This window comes from Heterocephalus glaber, unplaced genomic scaffold (assembly GCF_053883595.1).
Source record: "Heterocephalus glaber isolate CG9 unplaced genomic scaffold, H.glaber_assembly_v1.0 deba00001600, whole genome shotgun sequence".
NCBI classification, from domain to species: Eukaryota; Metazoa; Chordata; class Mammalia; order Rodentia; family Bathyergidae; genus Heterocephalus; species Heterocephalus glaber.
The window spans coordinates 21321274-21345806 of record NW_028258372.1 but is presented as its reverse complement, the minus strand read 5'-3'; the positions used below and the strand labels follow the sequence as shown (position 1 = coordinate 21345806).

The 24533-nt window shown below is 40.7% G+C and overlaps 1 protein-coding gene across 5 annotated transcripts in view; it reads right to left on the bottom strand.

Moving 5' to 3' along the window:
- Positions 1-24533, bottom strand: part of Rgl1 (ral guanine nucleotide dissociation stimulator like 1) — a 306410-nt gene that overhangs the window by 110636 nt on the left and 171241 nt on the right. For 3 of the 5 annotated variants that reach the window (XM_004862803.4, XM_087194427.1, XM_021242892.2), the window contains one exon: positions 12643-12753. The exons of 1 other annotated variant lie outside the window; for it this stretch is intronic. In XM_004862803.4, coding sequence (XP_004862860.2) covers positions 12643-12753 — 111 coding nt within the window. Of the gene's footprint in view, positions 1-12642; positions 12754-13718; positions 13918-24533 lie in introns of those variants that run through there. One more of the 5 variants, XM_004862804.4, reaches the window with a different exon arrangement.

Here is a 24533-nt window from a genome sequence, read left to right as displayed (position 1 = left end):
ATGATTTTCTTCTTCTTTTACAAAATAAAAAAATTAAAAAACAAAAACAAAGTACAAAGTTCTTGCTTCATTCTTTCAGGGCTGGGGGGGTGTTGGTAGTTGCACTGGCTTAGCACGTGCAAGATCTCCAATACCACAAAATAAACAAATAAGATGAATAACATAACTTTAAGAAAGTCTTCCTTCTTTTCTAAAGTAACCACATATGATATTGTATCGTATTCTATATTATATATGTATATGGTTAATATCTAGATGTCTCCCAAAAGCCTCATGTGATTATAGGCAGAGATTTCGAAAGGTGATTGGATTATGGGGGCTTACAGCTGACTTTGTGTTAGGACATGGGATCTGGTCAAAACAGAAGGGCCCCTGGGGACATGGCCTGAAGGGGTTTACCTCTCTCCTGGCTCCTCCCTCGGCTCTCTCCACTTCCCCATTGCCATGCTATGGGCAGTTCCTCCTTGGCCATGCTCCTAAGACATGTCATCCTGCCTTGGGGTCCACTACAGACTGTAACCATGAGCCAAGACACCATTCCTCCTTTCAGGTGCAGATATCAGTGACGAGAAAAGTGACTAAGACATATTCATTTGGGCACCCAAATGAATAGGGCAAAGAGAAAAAAAAAACCAGGTGATCGAGTAACAACAGAGCTTTTGGTAAAGTGCTACAGAAACCCAGATAAAAGGACAGTTACTCCAGAAGAGAAGAGTAGAAGAGTAAAGATGACATCTGAGCTAGGACTTCTCTGAAAGGGAAGCCTGAGTTCAGTAGTCAGCCTGTGAACATTAAAGCACAGTAGGAGGATACGCAGTGACATACAGTGACACAAGGAAGACATTGCGGCATATAAACATGAACCTCACCATGGATGATGAAATCTACAACTCAGGATTCTCAACTAAGAATAGGACCAGTTCTTTTCATGGAGACCAACCACGTAGCCAGAGGGCCAGATGAAAGAGAACGCTTTAAACTGTCTTCTGCCACTGAGAGGAGAATCGTTGACCCTGTGGCTGTGTCAGGGCAAGGGGCTGAAATCAGAGCTGCCACCACCAGCACTTTTTTAGCCCAGCCATCTAAAGTTTTACAAGCCTTTATCCCTTAAGCAGACACTCCTTTGTGGATTGTCTAGATCAACACTGGATAGAAAGACATTTTTTTTTAAAAGGCCCGGGGATTTAACTCAGTGGCACCGCTCTGCCTTGCAAGCTCAAGGTCCGGAGTTCAAACCCCTGTACCAAAAAAAAAAAAGAAAAGAAAAGAATATCACAATCCTCCAACTCTAAAGACTTGAGTCAACTTTAGTTTCCTGAGAAACTTTTTTGGGGGCAAAATGGCAGCAGGACCCCCAGAACCCCTTAACGGTAGACTGTCTGAAAGCTGGTCCTGGGGCTCGGCTGCTGATGGTATCACAGCTTTGTGCAAAAAAATGAATGCTACACATACATCCTGAGTCAGTGTACAAGAATCCCTTCCCCTCAGCACCACTCACAAAGTCAGCAGATAAGAGAGAGTTCAGTGTTTGTCAGTAACATGTAATGTGAGCAAATCACTTACTAAGCATTTTTGTACAAGAGCTTTAATTTTCGGTTATAGTTCTGAGTACAAGGGTTAGTAGCTCCATAAGTCAGCTGAAAACTGGCACAAATTAACAGGGAATGGATGCTGGGGTCCAAGCACCTTCACAGAGTAAGAAAGATGCTTGGGGGAGCCCACATGAATAGAAGGAAGGTCAGATTTGTGGTCAAGCAGCCAGAGACCCTGGAGACTATTTTTAATCCAGAAGGACAGGAAGGAACAAGAACAAAAAAAGGAACTTATACAGGAGAGATGGAAAGCAAGAAGGAAGCATCTGTAATAAGCAAATGGAAAGACAGTGAGAAAAACAGATCTTTAGAACTGTGTTCCTAGCAGGGCGGCCAGCAACACTGCAGGGGAAAGACTGGCAGGGAAAAGGAAAGAGAGAAAGCAACTCCAAGACTACTCAAAGGAAGTATTTTAAATGCCTGCATCTTACAAGGGTCAATGTAGGTCTGCTGGTTACATTTTTGCCTCTGGCATTAGGTCATGAGTTCAAGTCCTGCGTTGAGATTTGGCCTCAAACCAGGAGTTGATTTTCCAGCAGCTCTGTAAGGCTGGAAGCATTTTTCCATTCCTTGGTGCATTAACTTTACCACATTCTCTGCAGCAAATTAAAAAGTACAAGAAAAAAAGGAGAATCAAAGAGACAAAGAGAAAATAGAAAGTTTTCTTTTTCAATTTTTATTACTGTATGTTTGCACAACATAATAACCACATTTATTGTGGGGAGTTAGTACATGAGTCTAACACATCTTAACCCTTTTTACTTCCACTTCCCTCCTCTCTGTACCCTTCCTCCACCTCTTGGTGCCCTTCCCTTTTGAAAAAGATCTCCTTGTTTTCTATTATCTATCTTTTAGTTTGTTTTTTATTTTTCTTTGAGTTTCTCAGGTAAGAGAAATCATGTGATATTTAAATTTGTATGTCTGATTTATTTCACTTAACATTTTGGTCTCAGGCTGCACCCATTTTCCTACAAACGACTCAAGTTCATCCTTCTTTATGGCAAAGGAGTACTCCAGATGCCACATTTTCTTTATCAATTCATCTGATGAACTTATAAGCAGAAAGTTTTCATATGCAAGATATTCGCTGATATGTCTACTGAATGCTCTAAGAATGAAATGTTCTTCCCCACAACCAATCTATACAGAGAAGCTTAGCTATCTGCGTTCTCAATGCTCCAAGAATTTCAGTGGTAACAAGCAACCCTTGCTGAGCATGGAGATATCACAGGTAATCAGCAAGGAGAAAGAAAGAACACAGAATATTCCCTCTGGAAGAAGGGAAGAGAGCTGAATGAGCAATTCAACGTAGTCTTGGTTAGGGGCTCGAGTATTGTATCACCCCATTAACAGGTGGCATAGTAGAAAACATTATTTTCTTTCTGTTTTGTTTTTTTGAGACAAGCTCTTTCAATATAACCCAGGCTGGCCTCAAACTCAGTGATCCTCCCGACTCGGCTTCCAAAATGCGGGAATCACAGTTGTGTGTCATCACGTCAGGCTGGAAACTTTATCTCATGTGGTGTAATTGAGGACTTGAAATTTATGCTGCAAGCACAATGTGTTAACATCCTAAATTATATCTAAGACTAACATATTGTTTACCAAGAGATTTTAGAAAATTTGTTTCTCACCCTCTAATTTTTACCACCAGAAATAGCAACTACAGAAAAGGGTATTAACCACTGTTAAATAACAAGATTATTTCTTTAAATACAAAAATAAGAACACCAACAAATTACAGAGAAACTGAAGGAATTTGAAATACAAATTTCTGGAGCCTGAGGAATAATTCCGTCTTTCACTGTGCAGGCAGCCAGGTAAGGAAAGCACAATAGATGTTACTTCTAATAAACAAGGGTTACTACACCCTGCCATGGTTATCCTTCCTCTCAGGTGTGCAAAATGAGGGAGAAATATCAGGAACACATCTTAAACTTTTCTGATGCTGCTGCTTAACCAAGCAATCTTGGGTTGCATATAACCCCAAACTTCAGGAGGCACATGTAAGAAAGCCACCCAGGCCTGTAGAAGGTTCCATGGCAGGGTTCAAACAAGGGCCCTGAAGAGAGGGGCTGACTACAGCCCCAGCACTCAGTGAGTGAGTGAGCACCATATCCTAGGGACCATGCCAAGCACCACCTGGGCATAACTCATGCCTTGCAGTAATTCCTGAGGAAGGCATTGCTGGTATTAATCCCCTTTATGTGTGAGGAATCCAAGCTTAGGGAGCTTAAATAACTCCACAGTTAAGTGCATATGACACATGTGGCAGAGGTGAGTTTTGCATTCAGGTATGTCTGGCTCCAAAGTGCAAACTCTTGACAAGTACATGAAGTTACCTTCCTACACAGGCGCCCACTGGAAATGTCCCTGAGAAGGAAGGGCTGCAAGGAGGTGCCAGATCCTACAAAGGCCGTAGCAGAGCAAAAAACCAAGCACTAATTCTCCAGCCAGGCTCTGATGGCTCTAGGCTCTGTCAATACTTGATTAGATCATTTAAAATGGACTTGTTTATTGCCCTGTCTCATTGGGAGGAGTTAACCTTTGGACAGAAGTGGCAAATCTTTTCCCGGGGTTCCCAAACTAGCCAAATGCTTCCATTTTCCTGAGTTTTCTATTTAGGAGTATCACTTATCTCAGTAAACAATTTCAAGTGTTGCAATTTTAACTGAAAAAAAGCATGCCTATAAAGCATTTTATTTTTAGCCAACAACTAATCCAGTTTCAATTATTTTTACCTATATCTATGAAACATTCTTTGGTTAGATAAAAATTCCACAGATTCTAGCTCCATCACCAGATGAGACAGGAGTTATGGGCACGAGGGCACTTACCTAAGGAAGAGGTACTAGCAAGAGGGCTGCACAGAAGGGCCGGGGATTCAGCTCAGTGCCGCCACCTGCCTCACAAGCACAAGGTCCTGAGTTCGATCCCCAGTACCAAAACCAAAAAAAGCTGCAGAGACTCAGTTGATACAGCTGACCAAAGACATCCACCTTTAGCAGAAAAGGTATGGTTTGGGCCTGCAAATTATCTTTAGAATTATGAAACTGAAAAGACTTGGCCTTGGCTTCATTTTTATAAAAGAAGAAAAAATAAACGAAAAAAATTGAATTGTTTACTACTTTGCAAAAGGTGCAAACAGACAACTTCTAGGGGAGTTCATATAGAGTAAGGTTAACTGTGTTGAAATGAATTCAAATGAAGAGACCACAGATGGCATAAGCAATTAAACACTAGAAAATGTAGGGTAATGAGTCTTTTTTATAAAAGAGTTTTTAAAAATCTAGAGCCACCAACAACACACTGTCCCAGCCATCACCACCGCTACCCTCAGATGTCATGTGGTGCACAGTGTAAAGGAGAAGGTGGCTTTGAGGGACCAGAGACCCAAAGCATCAGAATACAATGCATAGCCACATCAGCAAAAAGGCACCATTGTTTCTACCCTGTTAAGCAAGAGGATCAATGGTAAATGATAGGATCTTCTCTCTCTGCACGAGACTAACTGGGTTTCTTACAAGGTAGTATCTCCTGTTTAAAATTGTAGGATTGTTCTAAATCTGTCCCTTCTTTTCTTTCTCTGTTGTAGTTCTTTTTAAACAAAGTATTTCTGAGAGTAAAATTAATTGGGCAAATCACAATAATGACACAACTGAGGAAAACCAAGCAAAACATGACAAAGTCAGGCTTTGATCAATTATATAGAGATCGCTGAGTGAAATGATAAAGATGCAGTAAATACTGAAAAACAAAATGTGAAAAAACATTTTAATATTTAGGCTGTATGTGTGCAAATGTCAGTGTGGGTTTAAGAGAGACAGGGTGAGAAAGAGACGGAGATGTGGTAGTGGGTAACCTAGGGAAGCACTGGATTGTACTAAAATGATTCTTTTAAGCAAGAAGTAGAGCTAGCAATCAGAGTAATAATGCCAGCAGCTAAGACAAACAGTGCCAGGGAGGGTTTAAAAACATTGAGTAGGGAAAGAGAAAAAGACGGGGACACCTAATCATAAAATGTTTGTGTCCTTGACAACACAATTCTAAGTTTAAATGCTGTGTCGAAAATAAAACTCTGTAATCACAGTCCTGTGGGCTTCATTTTTATTCTCTCTCCATGACCTACGGATTCAATTTGTCTAGTTTGTAGGAAACGGGAAGAAAGGAAAAAAGAAGAAAAGAAAAGGAAGTACCAACTCTACAAAGACTTCTGGAGTCCAAAAAACCAGGCAGTGCTTCCTACCTTGTTCCTAGGAGCCTGAACTGAGATTTTGTCTCTAGACGAGATACATCAGGCACATCCAGATCTGGTTTTTCTGCAGGGCCTTCTCAGGGAGAGGAGGCGTTTTCTAGTGTATTACGTGGATGAAGCCCGATGTGAAGTCCCCTGTAGATTTGACCCAAAGAGAACAGCACAACTCTGACCCCAGGACACCCGATGACTTCCGCTGATCTGCTCCCTGAAGCCCAGGTGCCTGAGACCCATCCCTGCCAACACTCCCCTTCTCACCCTCCATCTTCACTCCCTTCCTCCACTCCCAATCCTCTTCATTCCTTTCAGGTTCTCTTCCCTTTCTTCACCTCATTACCACTAAAGCCTCCTCCTGAGTCTCCTTGCTCCAGCCTGGCTCCCCTTCCAATGCATCTACCCTGCAGCTGTCAGTCATCCCTCTAAAATGCAAAAATTTTTTATGTTTTTTTGAGACAGATTCTCACTATGTAGTCTAGGCTGGCTTTGAACTAACTACATAGGGCAGGCTGGCGATCCTTTTGCCTCAGGCTCCCAAGTGCTGGGATTACAGGTGTACCTTACCATACCTGGTTTAAAGTGCAAATCTGACCCCATCACCCTGCCTAAACCCTTCACTGATTAACCCTGTTCAGAAGCAAATTCCATAGCTGAGAAGCACACTCTCGGCGATGTGACTCATGCCTTTCTTCCCAGCCCCCTTTCCTGTCATTTTCCCACCAGGCTCCATTTCCCCTTCCCCAGGCTGAGCCTCACTCAGGGGTCTCCTCTCAGGCTCCAGGCCTTCCCGCAGGCTAGAATGGGGCCTCCTACTCATCTGTCAACTCTCCACTGAAAGCACCTCTCTTGTGTGCAAGCTTCCTGGACAGGCTGTCCCTCTGTTGCATTTGAGTGTGACACTCCCTTGCTGGGCTCCTCTAGGAGGGGTCATACTTCCAACATGTTTCTCTGTTACCTGTACATTCCTCCAGAACAAGGAGTGTTCATGTTACTCTCAATATTTAGCATGGGTCTGGAATAAAGCTTTGGATGAATAAAAGAATGCTACCAAAGGAGAGGTCAGCAGGCTCAGGTATGGATGAAAGAATGAAACAAGACAAGACGCAGCAGTGAGACAGTTCACATTCAATGTGTTTTGTTTTGTTTTTGTTTTTTTGGTACGGGGGATCGAGCTTGGATCCTTGCACTTGCGAGGTAGGCAGGGGAACCACTGAGCTAAATCCCCAGCCTGACATTCAATGTGTTTATCCACAAATGACCTAGAAACTGGAGCAACTCCAGAGAACTCTGAATCAACTCTGTGGAGCTGGCCACACCCCTCAGCAACCAGACGCTGAGTGAGCTGAGTCTCTCTAATGGAATGAACATCTATTACCCCCATCTTTTAACCAATACTTTTCTTGCTGTGTTTATAAAAATCAATTTTTTCTGCAAAAAGTATACCACAACAGAAATTAAAATGTTTGACTAGCTTAGCATATTTTTCTTTTTTTAACATGAAATATATGAGACAGTCACTATAAGATGTGGATTATTTAGGACTGGGAATGTAGTTCAGTGGTAGAGTGTTTCCCTAGGATGCATGAAGCTCTGGGTTCAATCCCCAGCACTGAAAAAAAAGAAAAGAAAATCAGATTTAGATGGGGAAGTTTAAAAGGATATGTGTACCATGGACAAAGGAAACTAAAATAAGTAGGATAGGGCAGTGAAAAATTTCAAATGTCAGCTAGAGTGGGAGACATACTATTTACCTTACTTCTCTCATTTTCTTTCTAAATTTAAAACTCCAAGAGGCTTTTCCTTTAAAATGTCATATAATTAAAAATGAAATATGTTCATAATATTAATTTAGCAGAATGTATACTTTTCTATGAAGAGTTAATGTGCCTTTTACCTTTATGCTGTTATTCCTTGCTAGGGATATTCACGTATTCCTGAGTTTGTGAACTGAAATGTATATTCTTGATTACATGCTATGTATTTCTTACACAGATCCCAGTGGATTTTGAAAGCAGTGAAAGGCACCAAATGTAATAATGTTTCCAGCAAGTCAAATTTACTATATTTTCTTGATTGGTACAGGCTACCACACTACTAGATTATTTTAGAAACATGTTCCCAAGGTCAAAATGAAAAATACCAGTTGGTTATTTACAGATGGTTGCTAAATTTTAAATGTTAATTTCTAAAGCCTAAATTAAACATTCCAACAGACATGAATAACGCAACCCAAGGGCCTGTTTTCCTAGATGAAAACAAGGATGACCAACTGTAAACTAAAGGCTCCTCTAGGGCTTATCTCCTTACAATTCTAAAATCCCATCCCTGCACTCTCAAACCACACATAATTGTAACACGTGCCAACACTTTTTAACTCATGCATTGCTTTCTTTCCTCAGTGTTCAGCACTAAGCAACCTGAACCTCTTGGTTTTAAAAGTCATTGGGGAATTTTTGTTAAAATCTGTAAGTGCTACCTTTGTGCCTGCTTTGTTCCAGAAAGGACAAGACAACTATAAGCAATGCCTACTTGACTTTTTCATTCCTACAATCTTCTCCTCCTCTTTATAAACTAGTATTTTCATGCTGATTTAGTTTTAAATGAGAAGCAATGATATATTTATTTCAAACAATGTTAGTCTTTCAAAGAAGGATGAGGCTTCAACCATTCATTCAACAAGGATTTATTGAGTTTTTGCCAACTAAACAGCCATAGTTACAAGTTTGGGATCTAGTGGGGGATACAAACAAATAGGCAATTACAGCAGAGTGTGATAAATGCATGACAGGAAGATAAAGAATGCTCTGAATCCCACAGAAGGGACAGTTCATCCAGATTTACGAGGATCAGAGAAGATTCCCAGAAGTGAATTTAGCTGAGAACTCAAGGGACTGTGTACTTATGGGTAGCAACACCACTGAAATGCCAGGTACAGTCAATCTAAATGGTGTAGCAACTGAAAGTCAGCATTTCAGTCCTGATACAACAAATGGTAACCTTACCACTGCAGTCACATAACCCACTGATTGGCCACAAGTCACCCAAATACCACATTCTATCCAGATTTCCACTTCCTTTTATTTTCTATAGTCTCCATTCTTCTGTCCCAGTTCACTATCTTTACCAGCCTCATACTTATCAAGCTTTTAAACAAATATTTGCCAAGAGCCTATGTGGGAACAAGTATGATGAACACTGGACACAGGGAAGGGAGGCACTGGGGCCCACCACAAGGACCACAGGACCACACATGTGATGAGCTGAGAAAAGCTACATGATTGTCCATTGGTCCATCCACTCCCCACAAACCTTACACTAACAATCCTGTTTGTGAAACAAATATCCATATGTTGAACTTATGTTAGTTTTGAAACATTTCTCTGAACCCTGAATCTGACTTATTCTGAAGACACCAAAACTCCCTCCCTGAACTCTTTTCCTCTGTTCCTCTAAACATTATTCCTAAAAAATCATAATTTCTTGTTTCCAGAGAAGACTGATATTTTCTTAACTGATTTCTACATATTACTGTCGATATACAATCACAATGCTGGGAACAAAGACAAATACGACCAAGTTGTGACCATCTGCCTTTCTCAAATTCATTGGACGTTCTACAGGCTAAGTGAATAGCTAGATGAGATTACTTTTTAATTTCTCTTCCAAATCCTGCAATTTTATGATTCTATAACATAATTGGAGACATTTTTCTATGAGAGCTATAGGTTGGTAAATTATCCCAGCCTAAGATGTTATTATAAAGGAAAAATGGGTCAGCATTTCAATAATATTTGGGTTTTCAAAGTTGCCAACATAACCTCACTGCCAATGGGCAAGAAAGACCACAGCTACATGCATTAAGTAAACCAGGGTGTGATATTAGGTTACAATGAAAGATACACTCTTTTACTTCAAGAGATCAACTAAACACAAAACTTAAGAAATAAATTTAAGAAGAATGACCTAAATGCTTTGGATTATATGATACTTCTGAGTGTGTATAATTATTCTCCTATACTTTCCAAAAGTGAATCTTCATTATGTTTTGAGATCTTAGTACTAGAAAACATAATAATTGTACTTCATCTTTTAGGCTTTTTGAATAATATTCCAGACATGTAACAAGTATATGCCCACGCTCATGTGCTATACAGTCTCATAGATGTTTTAGTGTACCATGCTTCACACATCCAAAATGGAGAGTTTGTCAATAAGATCCACATCTTCACAACACATCTCTCAATTTGTACACATCTCTCAAGTTTATCAACGAAATCATAAAGACCAGAAAGCCACAGGTCTCAAGGCTTGCACCAGGAGCAACGTGTAGGGGAAAAGTCACCATAAGCAACCATGTTCTTTCCAGCCAATGATCTCTTCCACTATTATGTGAACAGCTTTAAGGTCCCAAGCAGTTCTTAACAGCTCAAAACTTCCTAGCTGTGTGACCCCAGTACCCAACTTAACCTCTCTGGGCATTAGTTCTTTATGTACTACAAAGAGGGAGAGACAGAGACAGACAGAGACAGAGAGAGAGAGATTGAGAAAGATTTTCATAATACCTAACCTTCCTCATAAGATTGTTGTCATACTGTAATAATTTCCTCACCTAATCTGAAGGTTATTGGAATGCAGAAAAACAATGGAGAAGCCACTCTATTCTAAAGAGAAAGGTTTTGTAATTGCTATGGCTCAGTTGGTTAAGTCACATATAATTAAGTCTGGAATTTCCAAGGACAAAAAGAGATCTTCTTCATAAAACACCTAACATAATTTTTTAAAAAACAAAAAGTGGTATTAAGGTGGAAAGCTCTAAGAACTGGCTCTTAAAAAGCAGGGTAGCACACCTGTAATCCCAGCACTTGGGAGGCTGAGGTAGGAGGATTTCCATAGGTTCGAGGCCAGCCTGGACTACATAGTGAGTTCAAGGCCAGCTGTTCTACATTGTGAACTACATAGCAAGACACAGTCTCAACAAAAAAAAAAGAGAGAGAGAGAGAGAAGGGTAGTAGCACTAAGTCACAAGATTCCTCCATCAACTACAACCAAGTTTTTTATATTATCCTACTTCTCAGTGTTCAGATCTATTACTAAATCCAGGGTCAACCACCTTTAAGCTCTATATATAATTTGAGAATACACAGAAGGGCAGAGAAGAAAAAGGAAATGGAGCCCAGTAAGAATTATTAAATAATTGGATATCTGAATAAATGATAGGTTACATAGATGGGGCCTACAGATTGAATCCCTCCACATCCCCTGTGATGTTCACTGCTGCTATATTTGGCAGGAAACTAAAACTGTCACCCAAGCAACATCAGTCTCATCAGAAAGAAGAGAGCAACATGAGAGCAGAACTGGTTCAGAAATTGTGAATCATTTTGAAATAGCCAGGCAGGCCAAACCACATCAACATTACATTTAAATAAAATACATAGACACAACCACCAAAACAAAGTGATGACTTGTCAGAACTCTAGTTCTGCTCTCCCTATCAGGCCTGCTTGGGATGCAGGTAATTAATTTTGCAATCACATTCTCAGTAAGGTTCCTCAATGATAAGAGAGACCTCTAATTTCCAAGGGAAAGGACCCTATCTTTCACAACCACACCTTCAAAGTCACTAAGTTTACTGCCCTAGTGGGTACAATCTGGGCCGAGGTACACCTGTAGGGAAGGCCGGAGGCCAAAGCAGCTGGAGAAGGGCTGTTTCTCCAGTAGAGGAAGCAATGGCTGCTGGCCAGTGGAGGACTAAGTAGAGAAAGCAATGGCTGCTGGCCATCCCCTGCCAACTCCAAGACATCTAAGTCCCACACTGCCTCCACTCTTAATGTGAGGGGGCCCTGGGCAGTTCTGCTTCCTGCTCTCCATCACACTCCATCTAGGAATGCTACTCCAAACATTCTGAATTTTCTGAAACTCAAAGCTAGTAAGGATGCCCCGAAGCCCATGAATTCTGAGTGTGACTAGAATCAGACCAGGAGAAAGCACACTCCATCCCTCCCACCACACTATCCCAGAATGAGTTCTATCTCCAGATCAAGAATGTCTCCTTTCTTCCATGTGTTCATGTTTGCCCAAGCAGTAATCCTGTCACCAGGCTTTCTGTTTCACATAGCACCTTGATTTGGGATGTGTTGAAAGATCTACTAGACAAATGAAGAACTCACATGACGCTATCCAATGCTCAAACTCTCAGTGGAAAAGAGTCTTGTTTATAGAAGCAGCGTTTTTCCAAAGGCCCCCCAACTCTTCACACTCTACACGCAAAGCCGTGGGCTTAAGCAATGCCTCTGCCTCCTCTTGGGCTACAGAAAGGAGATCACAATGGAAAGTCTGCCACCCCCTCAAAGGAAGCAAACTTGGAATGGCCTGTACCCTGAGCATTGCAGACACTCTGGGAGGAGGGCGGAGAGAGAAAGGGTGCCATCTGGGCAAAGTTGCTTATGGCTCTTGTCTGACAGAGTGCTGCTTTCTGGCCTGTTACTGTGTGTCACTTTCAGCCACTCCACCCCCAGTCTATTTGCCAAATACTCCAAGATGTTTCTGAGAGGTTCTGAATTATTGACAAAGCTAGGGAAGATGCTTTGGAAAACATCAAGCAAAAAAAAAACAAACAAAAAAACCAGCCGTCCACAGCTAGTGCAAACACTTGGTCATTAGCACTTTCCTTTTTAAGTCCAAAGGAAAAGGAGAGAAGGAAAAAAAAAAAAGCCTGTCTCTGCTCAATAATAATGATATTCACAGAATAACAGACACTGAAATTCCAAAGTTCGAGATCTGTCCAGTTTTACTCACCCCTAGCCATCTCGCTCCTTTATTGGCAGCCTGTTGAATCTGGACTCTTTTGAGGGTGACATGGTAAACAGCTCCTTCCTCTACCTCTTCACCCCAGTCCTGAATCGAGCTCTGCCGGGGATGGGATAAAGAGAAAGAAAAAAAGTGGTTTTTTTTTTCTCTCTGCTAACCACAATCTATCCCAGCTGCTTTGCTGCTTACAACAGCACTCAGGGCACAAGATGGGCTGTTCAAAATAAATATTCCAATCAGAGCAATACAAGACACATTGCAATAGAGGGAATGCTGAGATTTTCTTGGCCCCTAGCCCTTTCCTGTGGTATCAGGATCTCCGGACTTTTCCATTTAATTACTTTTCCTAGACCTGTTCACATATCTTAAACATTTTTTTAAGTCTTTTTTTCTTCATAAAGAAGCTATGGCTTAGTCCTGATTAACTTTTCCCCCTTTACGTGAAAAGAAAAATAACTCATTTGTCTAAAAAGTTTGTACTTTTAAAGTGGTTCAGTCATCTGAGCATACTAGATTTCAAACTCAGACACAAACAAGTGTTGATATGCCAAGAGTCCTCACGCCTTTGGAAGTGAAATGCTTTGCATGTCCTTTTCTCTTCTTACTGTTTCGGAACCCCAAAAGTTAGCAGAGGTGGAACTTTTTATTTCCGTAAAATAATCTGGCAAGCGCAGAAAAGCAACACATAATCATGCAGCTTCAACTAGCATTTCTGCAGCGACCCCCTGGTTTTCCCTGTCGCCAGCTCTTACACTGGGGTTAAAGGGCCGCCGGGACTCAGAAGCGCTCCACGGTTCACCCAGACTTCACGGCTCCTTTCTCTTCAAAGTTCTCTCCTGACAAGCATCTGCCCAGACACCCCCAAGGCAAAGGCTGAGAAAGTAGGTATCGTTCAGGGAGAAGACGCGCGGAGAAGGAGGAATACAAAGCAGAGTGAGAAAGCTTCGGCTCGCTAGTTCAGAATCGGATTGCTCCGCTCGCTCCGGGAGTCCAAAACACGCCCAGGGGAAGCAGAAGATTCCCCACCAGAGCAGCCTGGGGAGAAGGCAGAGAGCTCTCGTTACCATTTTAGCTTGCCAAAGCAATTTCATTCTCAGCTTTCTCTCCGGTTCGTGGACGCTGCATGATGCGCCCTGCTCCAAGGCCAACGCAGCGTCTGCTGGGCTCAGCCCGGGGCGGTTTCCGCGGCCAGGGTCCCAAGCGGCCCCGGCACAGACACGCGCCGCGCTGCCCGCCGCCGCCGGTGCGCGCGACTCGGACCACAAAGGGAGCGCGGCGAGCGGGCGGCGAGGAGGGGCAGACTCCTCCCCACGCGCTCCGTGATGTCAGGCTTTCCTGTTTGTGCTTGCGAGCGCACTCTCCCTTTCTTCAATCCCGTGGATAAAGTCAGCATGAAATCATTTCTCCAGCTCTGAAGGGATCAAGAAACAACCCTTTCAAGTTTATCAGGTTTTCCTGATGGCTACCAGGTGCCAAAACAGAACCATGTGTGCGGTGGGGGGTGCAAGCCTGTGTGTCTTCTCCTTCCTTGACTACAAGGAAGGGAAGCGAGGACCAGAAACACTTCTATTATCTATTTGGAATTTAGAATAATTAAATCAAAGTAACCTTGGTGAGAGCAGCAATTGTAGAAACCAGGAAGTTGTTCATTAGGACCAAGGATAAGGTTAGAGGATACCTGGATATCCAAAAACCATGCCCAGGGCCGTACCCTGTCCTGCACCGCAGCCTCCGACAGGAAATCGCTCTGGACTTCTTTCCACCACCCACTCCGATAAGGCTCAAATACTGAGTCACTGGCTGCTGTGGGTGGGAAGGAGACAAGAGGACACGGGGGGGGGGGGGGCTTCACGGGATGCCCCAATGGGAGTTTTATCATAACAAAAAGATCAGTGTCAGGATAAAAGATGATTGCATTTCCTAGATCTAAGTTTTACTAAACCAACAGCAAGAGATACAATCAAGTTTGGCACCTGCCAGGATTCCATGCCAATTACGAAAACCTTTGGAGCTTGCACGTATGCTTCATACTATTCACCCTAAATGAATGTAATCACCTTTAAATTAAAAGGTGGGTGAGGGTCATTGCCATGCTAAGGCATAAGACTGGACTTTAGTTAATATTAAATATATCCTGAGCTAAAAAGTTAGAAGACTAAATGTGCTGAGTTTCCCAAAAGAGTAGAATAAATGACAGCAAGGCACATCAAGAAAAACAAAAAGATCTTCGGACACTTGAGAATACCTTCAAGTCACCCAGGTAAGTTCCCCTTAACCCAGACTGACAGGGCACAGTGACTATGTAGAGAGAAGAATGCTCTTTTTACCATACTGAAGTGGTTGTTTCTGTAAAAAACAAAAAGGAACACCATGCAGACTAGATCCTTCTGTGACGACCAGGACTGGGTGTGCACAGAGCCAGGGGAAAGTCACACGGAGGCCCCTCCTGCCAAGCAATGCTCGGGACCCAGAGGACCTGTCTGGAGATGCTGAAGACCACAAAGCAGTGGGGGATGATTTAGCAACCCATAAGATTAATTTCACCAGCACTTAGCCTGATTTTTATGTGTAAATTTAGGGATTAATGTAAATTTTCCACTTCAGAGACATCAAGCAGTTCTTCAGCCTCACTCCACTCAGGACCCCCTTCCTGGGCAGGGCAGCTTGCAGCACACAAGGCCCCACTCAGGTTTCAGATGTCCTCACCCTCCTCTCCTCCCCAAACTCCCTGCCTGGCCACCTGGCATGTCGAGGGTGGAGCCATGGATCCAGCTTCAAATCCAGGGTTACAGCAAGAGTGAACCTGGACACTACTTCCCTAAACCTACATTTCCTTATCCAGAAAATGGAACAGATATCTATTCATAGAATTTGAAAGAAAATTGAATGAAATAATGTATACAAATCTATTACATAGCAAATGATCAAAAATGTTTCATTCTCTTTATATTACACTTCCTCTGAAATTATATTTACCTAAATTTCATGAAAAGTTGTGCTGTGTATGCAATGCAGGGAAATCTGAAGTCAAGTTGTCTCAGGGAATTAAATTAAAATTTCAGGAAGCCTGTGATCCCAGCACTATGGGAGGTTGAGGCAGGAGGATCACAAGTTCAAGCCTAGCCTAGGCAACTGAGCAATTTAGCAAGACTCTATCTCAAAATTTAAAAAAATTTTAAAGGGCTGGGGATGTAGCTCAGTGCAAAGGCTTTGGGTTCAATCCCCAGTACAAAAAAAAAAAAAATCCAGAGATTTTTAAAAAGAATAATTATTTATATTTATGCCTGATAACCTATATAATTTTGTACAAATCTTTTTCTGCAAAAAATAAAACCACCACCAACAAAAAAGGCTAGTTTTAGGCTGTGGAGAATAATCAAATGTTGCAGTTTTTATATTTATTTTAAAACATTTCACCTCTAGGCAGTGTAGTCAGTATTACCTTATTACCAGTACATTGGGTTAAAATACTCCAGGTCAATATGTGGGAAGGATAAATCAGTAAATTGTTTAAGACTCATTTTGAATTTATTTACCAGATTAGCCTATGCATAACCTAGCAGGGTCCTGAGAAGACAGTGTAAGTGTTTTAAAATAATCTGATAATGTTCTCAGTGTATACACTTATCCTCAATCTTAGCAAGTTGTATCCATTAAATATGTTCAGTACTGTCATTCATACCTCAATAAAGTCATTTTAAAAAAAAATTTTTCTTGGGCCAGAATTTAGCTCAGTGGTTTCGCCGCCTGCTGTGCAAGCTCAAGGACCTGAGTTCGATCCCCAGTACCAAAAAAAAAAAAATTTTTTTGTCTTGAAGATATCAATGTAAATTGATAAGAAATAACAAGCTCTTCGCTTTATCATCCTCAAACTCAATACTGGACTATAATGTCCTATGCCCAGTCAAAAGTTTAGAGGTAAAAAAAAAGTTTAGAGGTAAATGCTCCTAAGAGGATAATGATAGTAATAATTATGTGAAGAAAAGTAAATAAGTAGCGGTCAGGATTTCTCTTTGTGCTTTTAGACTACAGAGTACAAACTGTCTCTACCTGCCTCCAAGCATTACCTAAACAGACTAGTTTGTGGATTTTTAATGAAGTTGATAATACTTTATTCATAATCTATATCTTCAGCTATCCAAAGATTTTTAAAAATTTGGAGGAAATATGCAAACAAATCTATTACTTCTTAATTCCTTGCTCCCACAAGATCAAAATATTATGAAAATTCCAACTACTTAATCTTTTGAATGGCCCTATAAAATGTATCTCCCTATTTCTTGGGTTTGCTTACCAACTAACTTTCCACACTCAGTTTCCCACTATCATCTGGGCACTCTGTTATGGTTGTTTCCAGCTAAGAAAACTAGGGTTGGACTGGGGGTGTGGTTCAGTGGTAAAGTGCACACTCAGCTTGCATTAGGCCCTGGGTTTAATCACCAGCACCAAAAACAAAAAACCTGCAGTTACCCTATCCACCTACTTTTGACTAAACTTTCAACATTGCTTTGCAAAGGGTAAGGAGCCAGTCATGCTTGGTTAAAGATGAATGGTCTTTTGAACATTTGTTAAGCAGTAGGCAGTTGCCTTTATCTTCTGAGAGACCAAATTGACTTCATTAATTATTGCAGAAATACTCTAAGGAATTAGTTCAAATTCTCAATGCCCTGTTATTGGGTTCTTCTATTTAGGCAAGCAAATTACAAGCCAATTTTAGATAGACCCTACTACAACTCCAGAAGAGGCTGCCCTAGGGGATAGAAAATGAAGACAGAGAAATGTGTATGTGCAAATTGTACTCTACAGATGGCAGGTCAAAGGCAGGGGATTCCTCTGGCCATGATAGCAAACGTTTGTCAACTACTAGTTTACCAATTGTTGGCAGTTACTCTTTATTGTTGATGATGCTTTCCTGAGGAGGTATCTGAGTACTGGGATACTATTTGTAACTTGGGCTAATGAGCATTATTAGCTCATCTAATTATAGATTTCTCCAAAAGAAAAAAGGACATACAGCCAGAAATTTGTTCATGTGATCGAGAACATCAAAGCACAACAATTAGCTCAGACATAATACCAGGTTGTGAGATATGTAATAAACCACTGCAAGGTGGGAAGATGAGTAAGTGACCTAATGCCATGAAGGGCTTTGACCAACTTTCTGGAAAGAGTTACTGGGAAATTAGCTAAATCATATTTTGTTTTCAAAGCTGAAGGAATCTCCTTTTTCCATAACAATGGTATTGAAATGGTACTGAAAACTCAGAATAAGGAGAACAGCTGTAACAAAGTGGCTGAGAGTAAGGGCTCTTCAGTCAGAGACAACTAGACTTGAGTACTGAGTCCACCACCTTCTCTGACAAAAAGCCCTTAAGACCTCTAAGCCTATTAAACACACAGACACAGACACACACACACACACAGAAATAATAAACATTATCTCTTCCTCATTGGCTCATTGTAGGAACTAATTGAAATAATCCAGATCAAGCCTTGAGCACAGGACCTGGCACCATGGTGAACACTCCATATTATTAAATGTTAGGTCAAAGAACTGCAAAAGTTACAGATTACATTAAAAATCAGGGGCAGGGATTTAGCTCAGTGGTTCTGGCACCTGCCACCCAAGTGCCAGGTCCCAAGTTCGATCCCTGGTACCAAAAAAACCCCCAACCAGACCCTTTGAGTAGCTTCAGATGTAGATTGAAGCCAAAATTAATGATACAGTGAGAAGTATATAAGCTCCACAAAGTGTTCCATTAATAAGAAACATTGACTGAGTTGCTACATGGCGCAAAAAAATACTGTGTTTGATTTTCTTGCCCACTTTCCTCCACATAGTTCACAAGTGATCTTTTAAGATCACAATACCACCTCTTCTTGTTCTTTTTTTTAAATTAATTACATTGGTTTATTTTAGGTATACAATATAATGACATTCATCATTGGAAATCTGCACCTTTACATAACCTCACTTGATTCTTATTTTTTCCCCATTCCCCTGCCCTCCCTTCAACCCCTCCATCCCTATCTACAAAGACTTTGTTTCCATTTTCTCATATTCCATTCCCTTCTTTCCTTTCCTGTGCCCCTCCCACTTCCCCTTCCCCTTTGCCCCTTTTCTTCCTATTTCACATTTTCTATTATACCATTTAGTCCTTATTTACACTTTCAGTTTCTCACCCTAGAGAAACTATTCAGTATTTACACATATGTCGTATTTCTTTCACTTAAGAGTATCACCTCAGTGTGCATCCATTTAGTTATAAATGTCTTTAGATTCTCATTCTTTTTTTTTTGGGTACCAGGGATCCAACTTGGGTCCTTGCGCTTGCGCAGCAGGCAGCGAAACCACTCAGCTAAATCTCCAGCCCTAGTTTCTCATTCTCTGTGGCTGAGAAGTACTCCATTTCATTAAAACAAAACAAAACAAAGCAAAACAAAATAAAAAAAAGACATCTTTATCCAGTCTCCAGTTGATGGGCAATTGGGCTGCTTCCAAGCTTTAGCTATTACAAGCTGTGCCGCTGTGAACATGGGTGCACATACATCACTATGGTATGCTACTTTCAATTCTTTGGGGAAGATACACAACAAGGCAATACCTGGATCAAATGGGACTTCCAGTCTTAGTTCTTTGAAGCATCTCCATACTGATTTCCACAGTAGTTGGGGCAGACTACACTCCCACCAGCAGTGGAGCAGTGTTCTTCTTTCCCCACAGCCCCACCAGCATTGGTTATTGGTTGATTTCATGATATCAGCCATTCTTTCTGGGGTGAGGTGGAATCTCAGTTGTTTTCATTTGCATCTCTTGAATGACCAGTGATGCTGAACATTTTTTTATATGTTTATTTGCCATTTCTACTTCCTTGTCTGAGAAATGTCTCTTCATTTTAGATGCCCATTTTTGGATTGGGTCTTTAAATTTGGGAGGACTGATTTTTTTATGTTCTTTATAGATTCTAGATAGTAAACCTTTGTCTGAGGAACAGCAGGTAAAAATGTTTTCCCATATTGTGGGTTGTCTCTTCACACTGTTGGTGGTTTCTCTTGCTGTGCAGAAGCTTTTTAATAAGAAGAGATCCCACTTGTTGATTGTTTGTGCTAGTTCATGGGCACTTGAGGTTTTGTTCATAAAATGTTTTCCTACACCAATGTCTTCAAGAGTTCTACCTAACCTTTATTCCAGCCAATTCAGTGTTTTTGCTTTAATATTTAGATCTTTAAACCATTGTGATTTTAGTTTAGTGCATGGTGAAAGATACAAGTCTAGTTTCAATCTTTGGCAAGTTGAAAGCCAATTTTTCCAGCACCATTTATTAAAGAGGCTATCTTTCCTTCAGTGAGGGTGTTTGCCTCCTTTGTTGAAGATGAGGTGGCTAAGTGTGTCTGGAGTTGTTTCTGCATCTTCTAATCTGTTCCACTGGTCCTCTGGTCTGTTTCTTTGCCAGTACCATGCTGTTTCTATCACAGTAGCTTTGTAGTATAGTTTCAAGTTGGGGTTTGTGATACTCCTGCCATGTTTCTGTTGCCTAGGATTGCTTTTGCTATTCTAGGTCTCTTCTTGTTCCAAATGAATTTTTGGATTGTTTTTTCAAGGTCTGTGAAGTAGCTGCTGGAATTTCAATTGGGATTGCATTGAATCTATATAGCAGTTTTGGAAGTATGGCCATTTTCACTAGGCTGATTCTTCCTACCCAGCAGCAAAGGATGTCTTTCAATTTTCTGATATCGTCTTCAATCTCTCTTCTCAGAGTGCTATAGTTTTCAGAGAAGAGGTCTTGGATTTCTTTTGTTAGGTTGATTCCTAGGTATTTCAGGGTTTTTTGATGCTATTGTGAAAGGAATTATTTGCCCTATTTCTCTCTCAGTGAGTCTGTTGTTCGTGTAGAGGAAAACTATTGATTTTTGTGTGTTGACCTTGTATCCAGCTACTTGACTGAATTTGCTTATTAAGTCTAGAAGACTTTTGGTGGAGTTCTTGGGATGTTCTATATAGAGTATCATGTCATCTGCAAATAATAACAACTTCACTTCTTCGTTTCCTATCTTTATTCCTTTTATTTCTTTGTCTAATTGCTGTGGCCAATGTTTCCAAGACTATATTGAACAGGAATGGTGATAGTGGACATTCTTGTCTTGTTCCTGATTTTAGTGTGAAGAATTTCAGTTTTTGACCATTTAGTATGATATTGGCTGTTGGTTTTTCATAGATGGCTTTTATCACATTGAGGTAGAGAGTGTCTATTCCAATTTTTTGTAGGGTTTTTAATCATAAATGTGTGTTGGATTTTTTCAAATGCTTTTTCTGCATCTATTGAGATGATCATATGGTTTTTGTCCTTGGCTCTATTAATAAAGTGTATTACATTGATTGATTTGCATATGTTGAACCATCCCTGCATCCCTGGGATAAATCCCACTTGGTCAAGGTGTATGATCTTCTTGATGGTCTTTTGCATTCTATTTGCCAGTATCTTATTAAGGATTTTTACATCTATGTTCATTAGTGAGATTGGCCTATAGTTCTCTTTTTCAGTTGGGTCTTTCTCTGCTTTGGGGATCAAAGTGATGCTTGCTTCCAGGAATGAATTTGGGAGTATAGCTTCCCTTTCAGTTTCATTGAAGAGTTTAAACAGTAGTGGCAGTAGTTCCTCTCTAAATGTCTTGTAGAATTCAGCAGTGAAGCCATCAGGACCCAGGCTTTTCTTAGTTGGTAAGTTTTTAATTATGTTTTCAATTTCATTGGTTGATATTGGGTTGTTTAGACTTTTTAGGTCTTCTTCGTTCAACTTTGATAATTCATATGCATCTAGGAATCTGTCCATTTCTTCTGTGTTTCCATCTTATTGGCATATAGGTTCTTTAAGTAGGTATTGATGATCCTCTGGATTTCTGGATCTGTTGTAATTTCACCCTTTTCATTCCTAATTGCAAGGATTTGGGCCTTTTCTTTCCTTTTTCTGATAAGGTTGGCTAAGGGTTTGTCAATTTTGTTGATTCTTTTGAAGAACCAACTCTTGGCTTCATTAATGTTTTGTATCATTCTCTTAGTCTCCATTTAATTGATTTCTGCTCTGATCTTTGTAATTTCCTCCCTTGTATGAGCTTTGGGGTTGTCCTGCTCTCCTTTACCTAGAAGCTTGAGGTTCAGCATCAGATTGTTCAATTGGGCTTGCTCTGTTTTCCTAATATGTGTATTCACTGCTATGAATTTCCCTCGTAAGACTGCTTTCATTGTGTCCCAGAGATTCCGATATGTTGTATTGTCATTGTCATTTAATTGAAGGAGCTGTCTGATTTCTTCTTTAATTTCCTCTGTGACCCATTGGTTATTCAGAAGTGTGTTGTTCAATTTCCACGTTTATGAAATTTTTGCATTTTCTTTCACAATGGATCTCCAATTTCATCATCGCACTGTGGTCTGATAATATACAGGGGATAAATTCAATTCCTTTGCACTTACTTAAACATGTTCTATGAGTGAGTATGTGGTCTATTTTGGAGAATGACCCATGTGCAGCTGAAAAGAATGTGTGTTTTGATTTTTTGGGTTGGAACACTCTGTAAACATCTGTTAAGTTCATTTGTTCAAGAGTTCAATTGAATTCTAGTATTTCATGACTTATTTGTCTAGTTGATCTATCTATTTGTGACAGTGAGGTATTGAGGTCCCCCACTACAATTGTATTAGTGCATATATGACTTTTCATGTCCCTTAGTATTTGTTTTATATAGTTGGGTGCACTAGTGTTTGGTGCATAGATATTTATGATTGTCATCTCTTCCTCTTGGATTCTTCCCTTTACAAGGATGTAGTGTCCTTCTTCGTCTCTCTTAATCAGTGTTGGTTTGAAATCTACTTGATCTGCAAAGAGGATAGCTACTCCTGCTTTTTTTCAGGTTCCTGTCACATGCAGTATTGTTTTCCACCCTTTAACTTTCAGTCTATGAGTTTCCTTTTGAATTAAGTGTGTTTCTTGTATGCAGCATATTGTTAGGTTTTGCTTCTTGACCAATTCTGCCAGTCTATTTCTTTTGATTGGTGAATTGAGACCATTAACATTGATGGTTATAACTAATACGTATTGACTTATCATTGTCATGACTTTTTCTTTTTGTTGGATTCTCCCCCTTTACATTTAATATCTTGTTGTGCCTGATGGGTTCATTCTGCTGTGCTTCCTGTGGTTGTGATCTTCATTGTCTGTTCCTAGGATGTTGTCTAAAATTTTTTGGAGTGCTGGTTTGGTATTCATCAAGTTCCTAAAGGTGCTCTTTGTCATGAAAGTATCTTATTTCTCCATCAATTTTGAAAGATAGTTTTGCAGGATACATCAATCTGGGTTGGAGGCTGTTTTCCCTTAGGGCCTGGAATACGTCTCTCCAAGCTCTTCTTGCCTTGAGGGTTTGCATTGAGAAATCTGCTGTGATAATGATGGGTTTTCCTTTGTATGCAATTTGTTTCTTTAACTGCTTGTAGAACTTTGTTCTTTTGTTGGGTTTCTGGTATATTAACAATTATATGCCTATGTGTAGGGTTTTTTTGATCAAGGCTATTTGGAGTTCTATATGCCTCACTTATCTGCATGTCAAGTTCTTTTCCCCTGCTTGGGAAGTTTTCTGCCATTACTTCTGTGAACAGTTTTTTTATGTCATCTGGACTCTCTCCTGTTTTTTCATTGACTCCAATCAGTCTTATGTTATTCTTCTTTGCATCGTCTAGCAGCTGCTGGATTGATTTCCTGTGGTCCCTTACTAGTTTTTTTTTGGTACCGGGGATCGAACTCCAATCTTTGCGCTTGCAAGGCAGGTGGTGGAACCACTGAGCTAAATCCCCGGCCCTGTCCCTTACTATTTTAAAGCAATTTTTGTTTTCCTGGTCACTAATTGCAATCTTATCTTCTATATCTGAAATTCTGTCCTCACATTGGCTTATTCTGCTGCATAAACTTTCAGTGGCATTGTTAATCTCCTGGAAATCTGTTTGCATCTGTTTTATGGATTCCATTTGTTTCCTATGTTGGGATTCTATCATGTTCCTCAGCTCCTCTATTTTTTTTATTTGTGTCCTCTCTAGACTTAATAATCATATCTTGCATAATCTCTGCTATTATGTGAGAAATTGTTTCTGATTTCATTTTTTCCAGATCCTCTTTTGTTGCCAGTTCAGGGAGTCCAAGTGTTTGAGTATCAGATTGTTCCATCTTGTTTCCCTTTGGAGTTGCCTTAGGTGATCTGGCAGTCTGGTTCTGAAACTTGTTTAAGTGTCTTCTCATTTCAATCAATTTGGGGGGGTGATATGTGCTGCTGGCACCTGTGCAGCTCACCTCCTCTGCACTTGGGTCAGTTGTATGGTGGCCTGGAAGATTCACCTCCTCTGCGCTGGGGGCAGCTCTGCTCCTTGGCACTGGGGGCAGTGGTATGGCAGCCTGGAAGCCTCACCTCCTCTGCCACCTCTTCCTGTTCTTAAACCCTGCCACCTCTTCCTGTTCTTAAATCCTTCCCATGGCTTCTCATTGCTGATGAGAAAAGCCTGAATGTTTCCCACACCCCCACAGCCTGCTCAGGCTGGCCTCTGCTTACCTCTCCAGGGTCTCTCCACTCCACTCTACCTGTGCTCTCTGATTCCCTCTGATCCATGCTTTTGCCAGTGTCTTAAACATATCTGGCTCCTCCTGTCAGAGCCTTTGTGCATATATTTCTACCTACGTGGGACCTCTTTCCCTTTTCCCCTCTCATGTGGGTTAACTACCCCTATTCATGTTCTTCTCTATTTGTAGCTTCATCACATTGTATAATTGTAAGATTATTTGATAAATATCTGTTTCTCCTCTCAGAGTCTACAAAGGCAGGGATAATGTCAATTTCTTCTC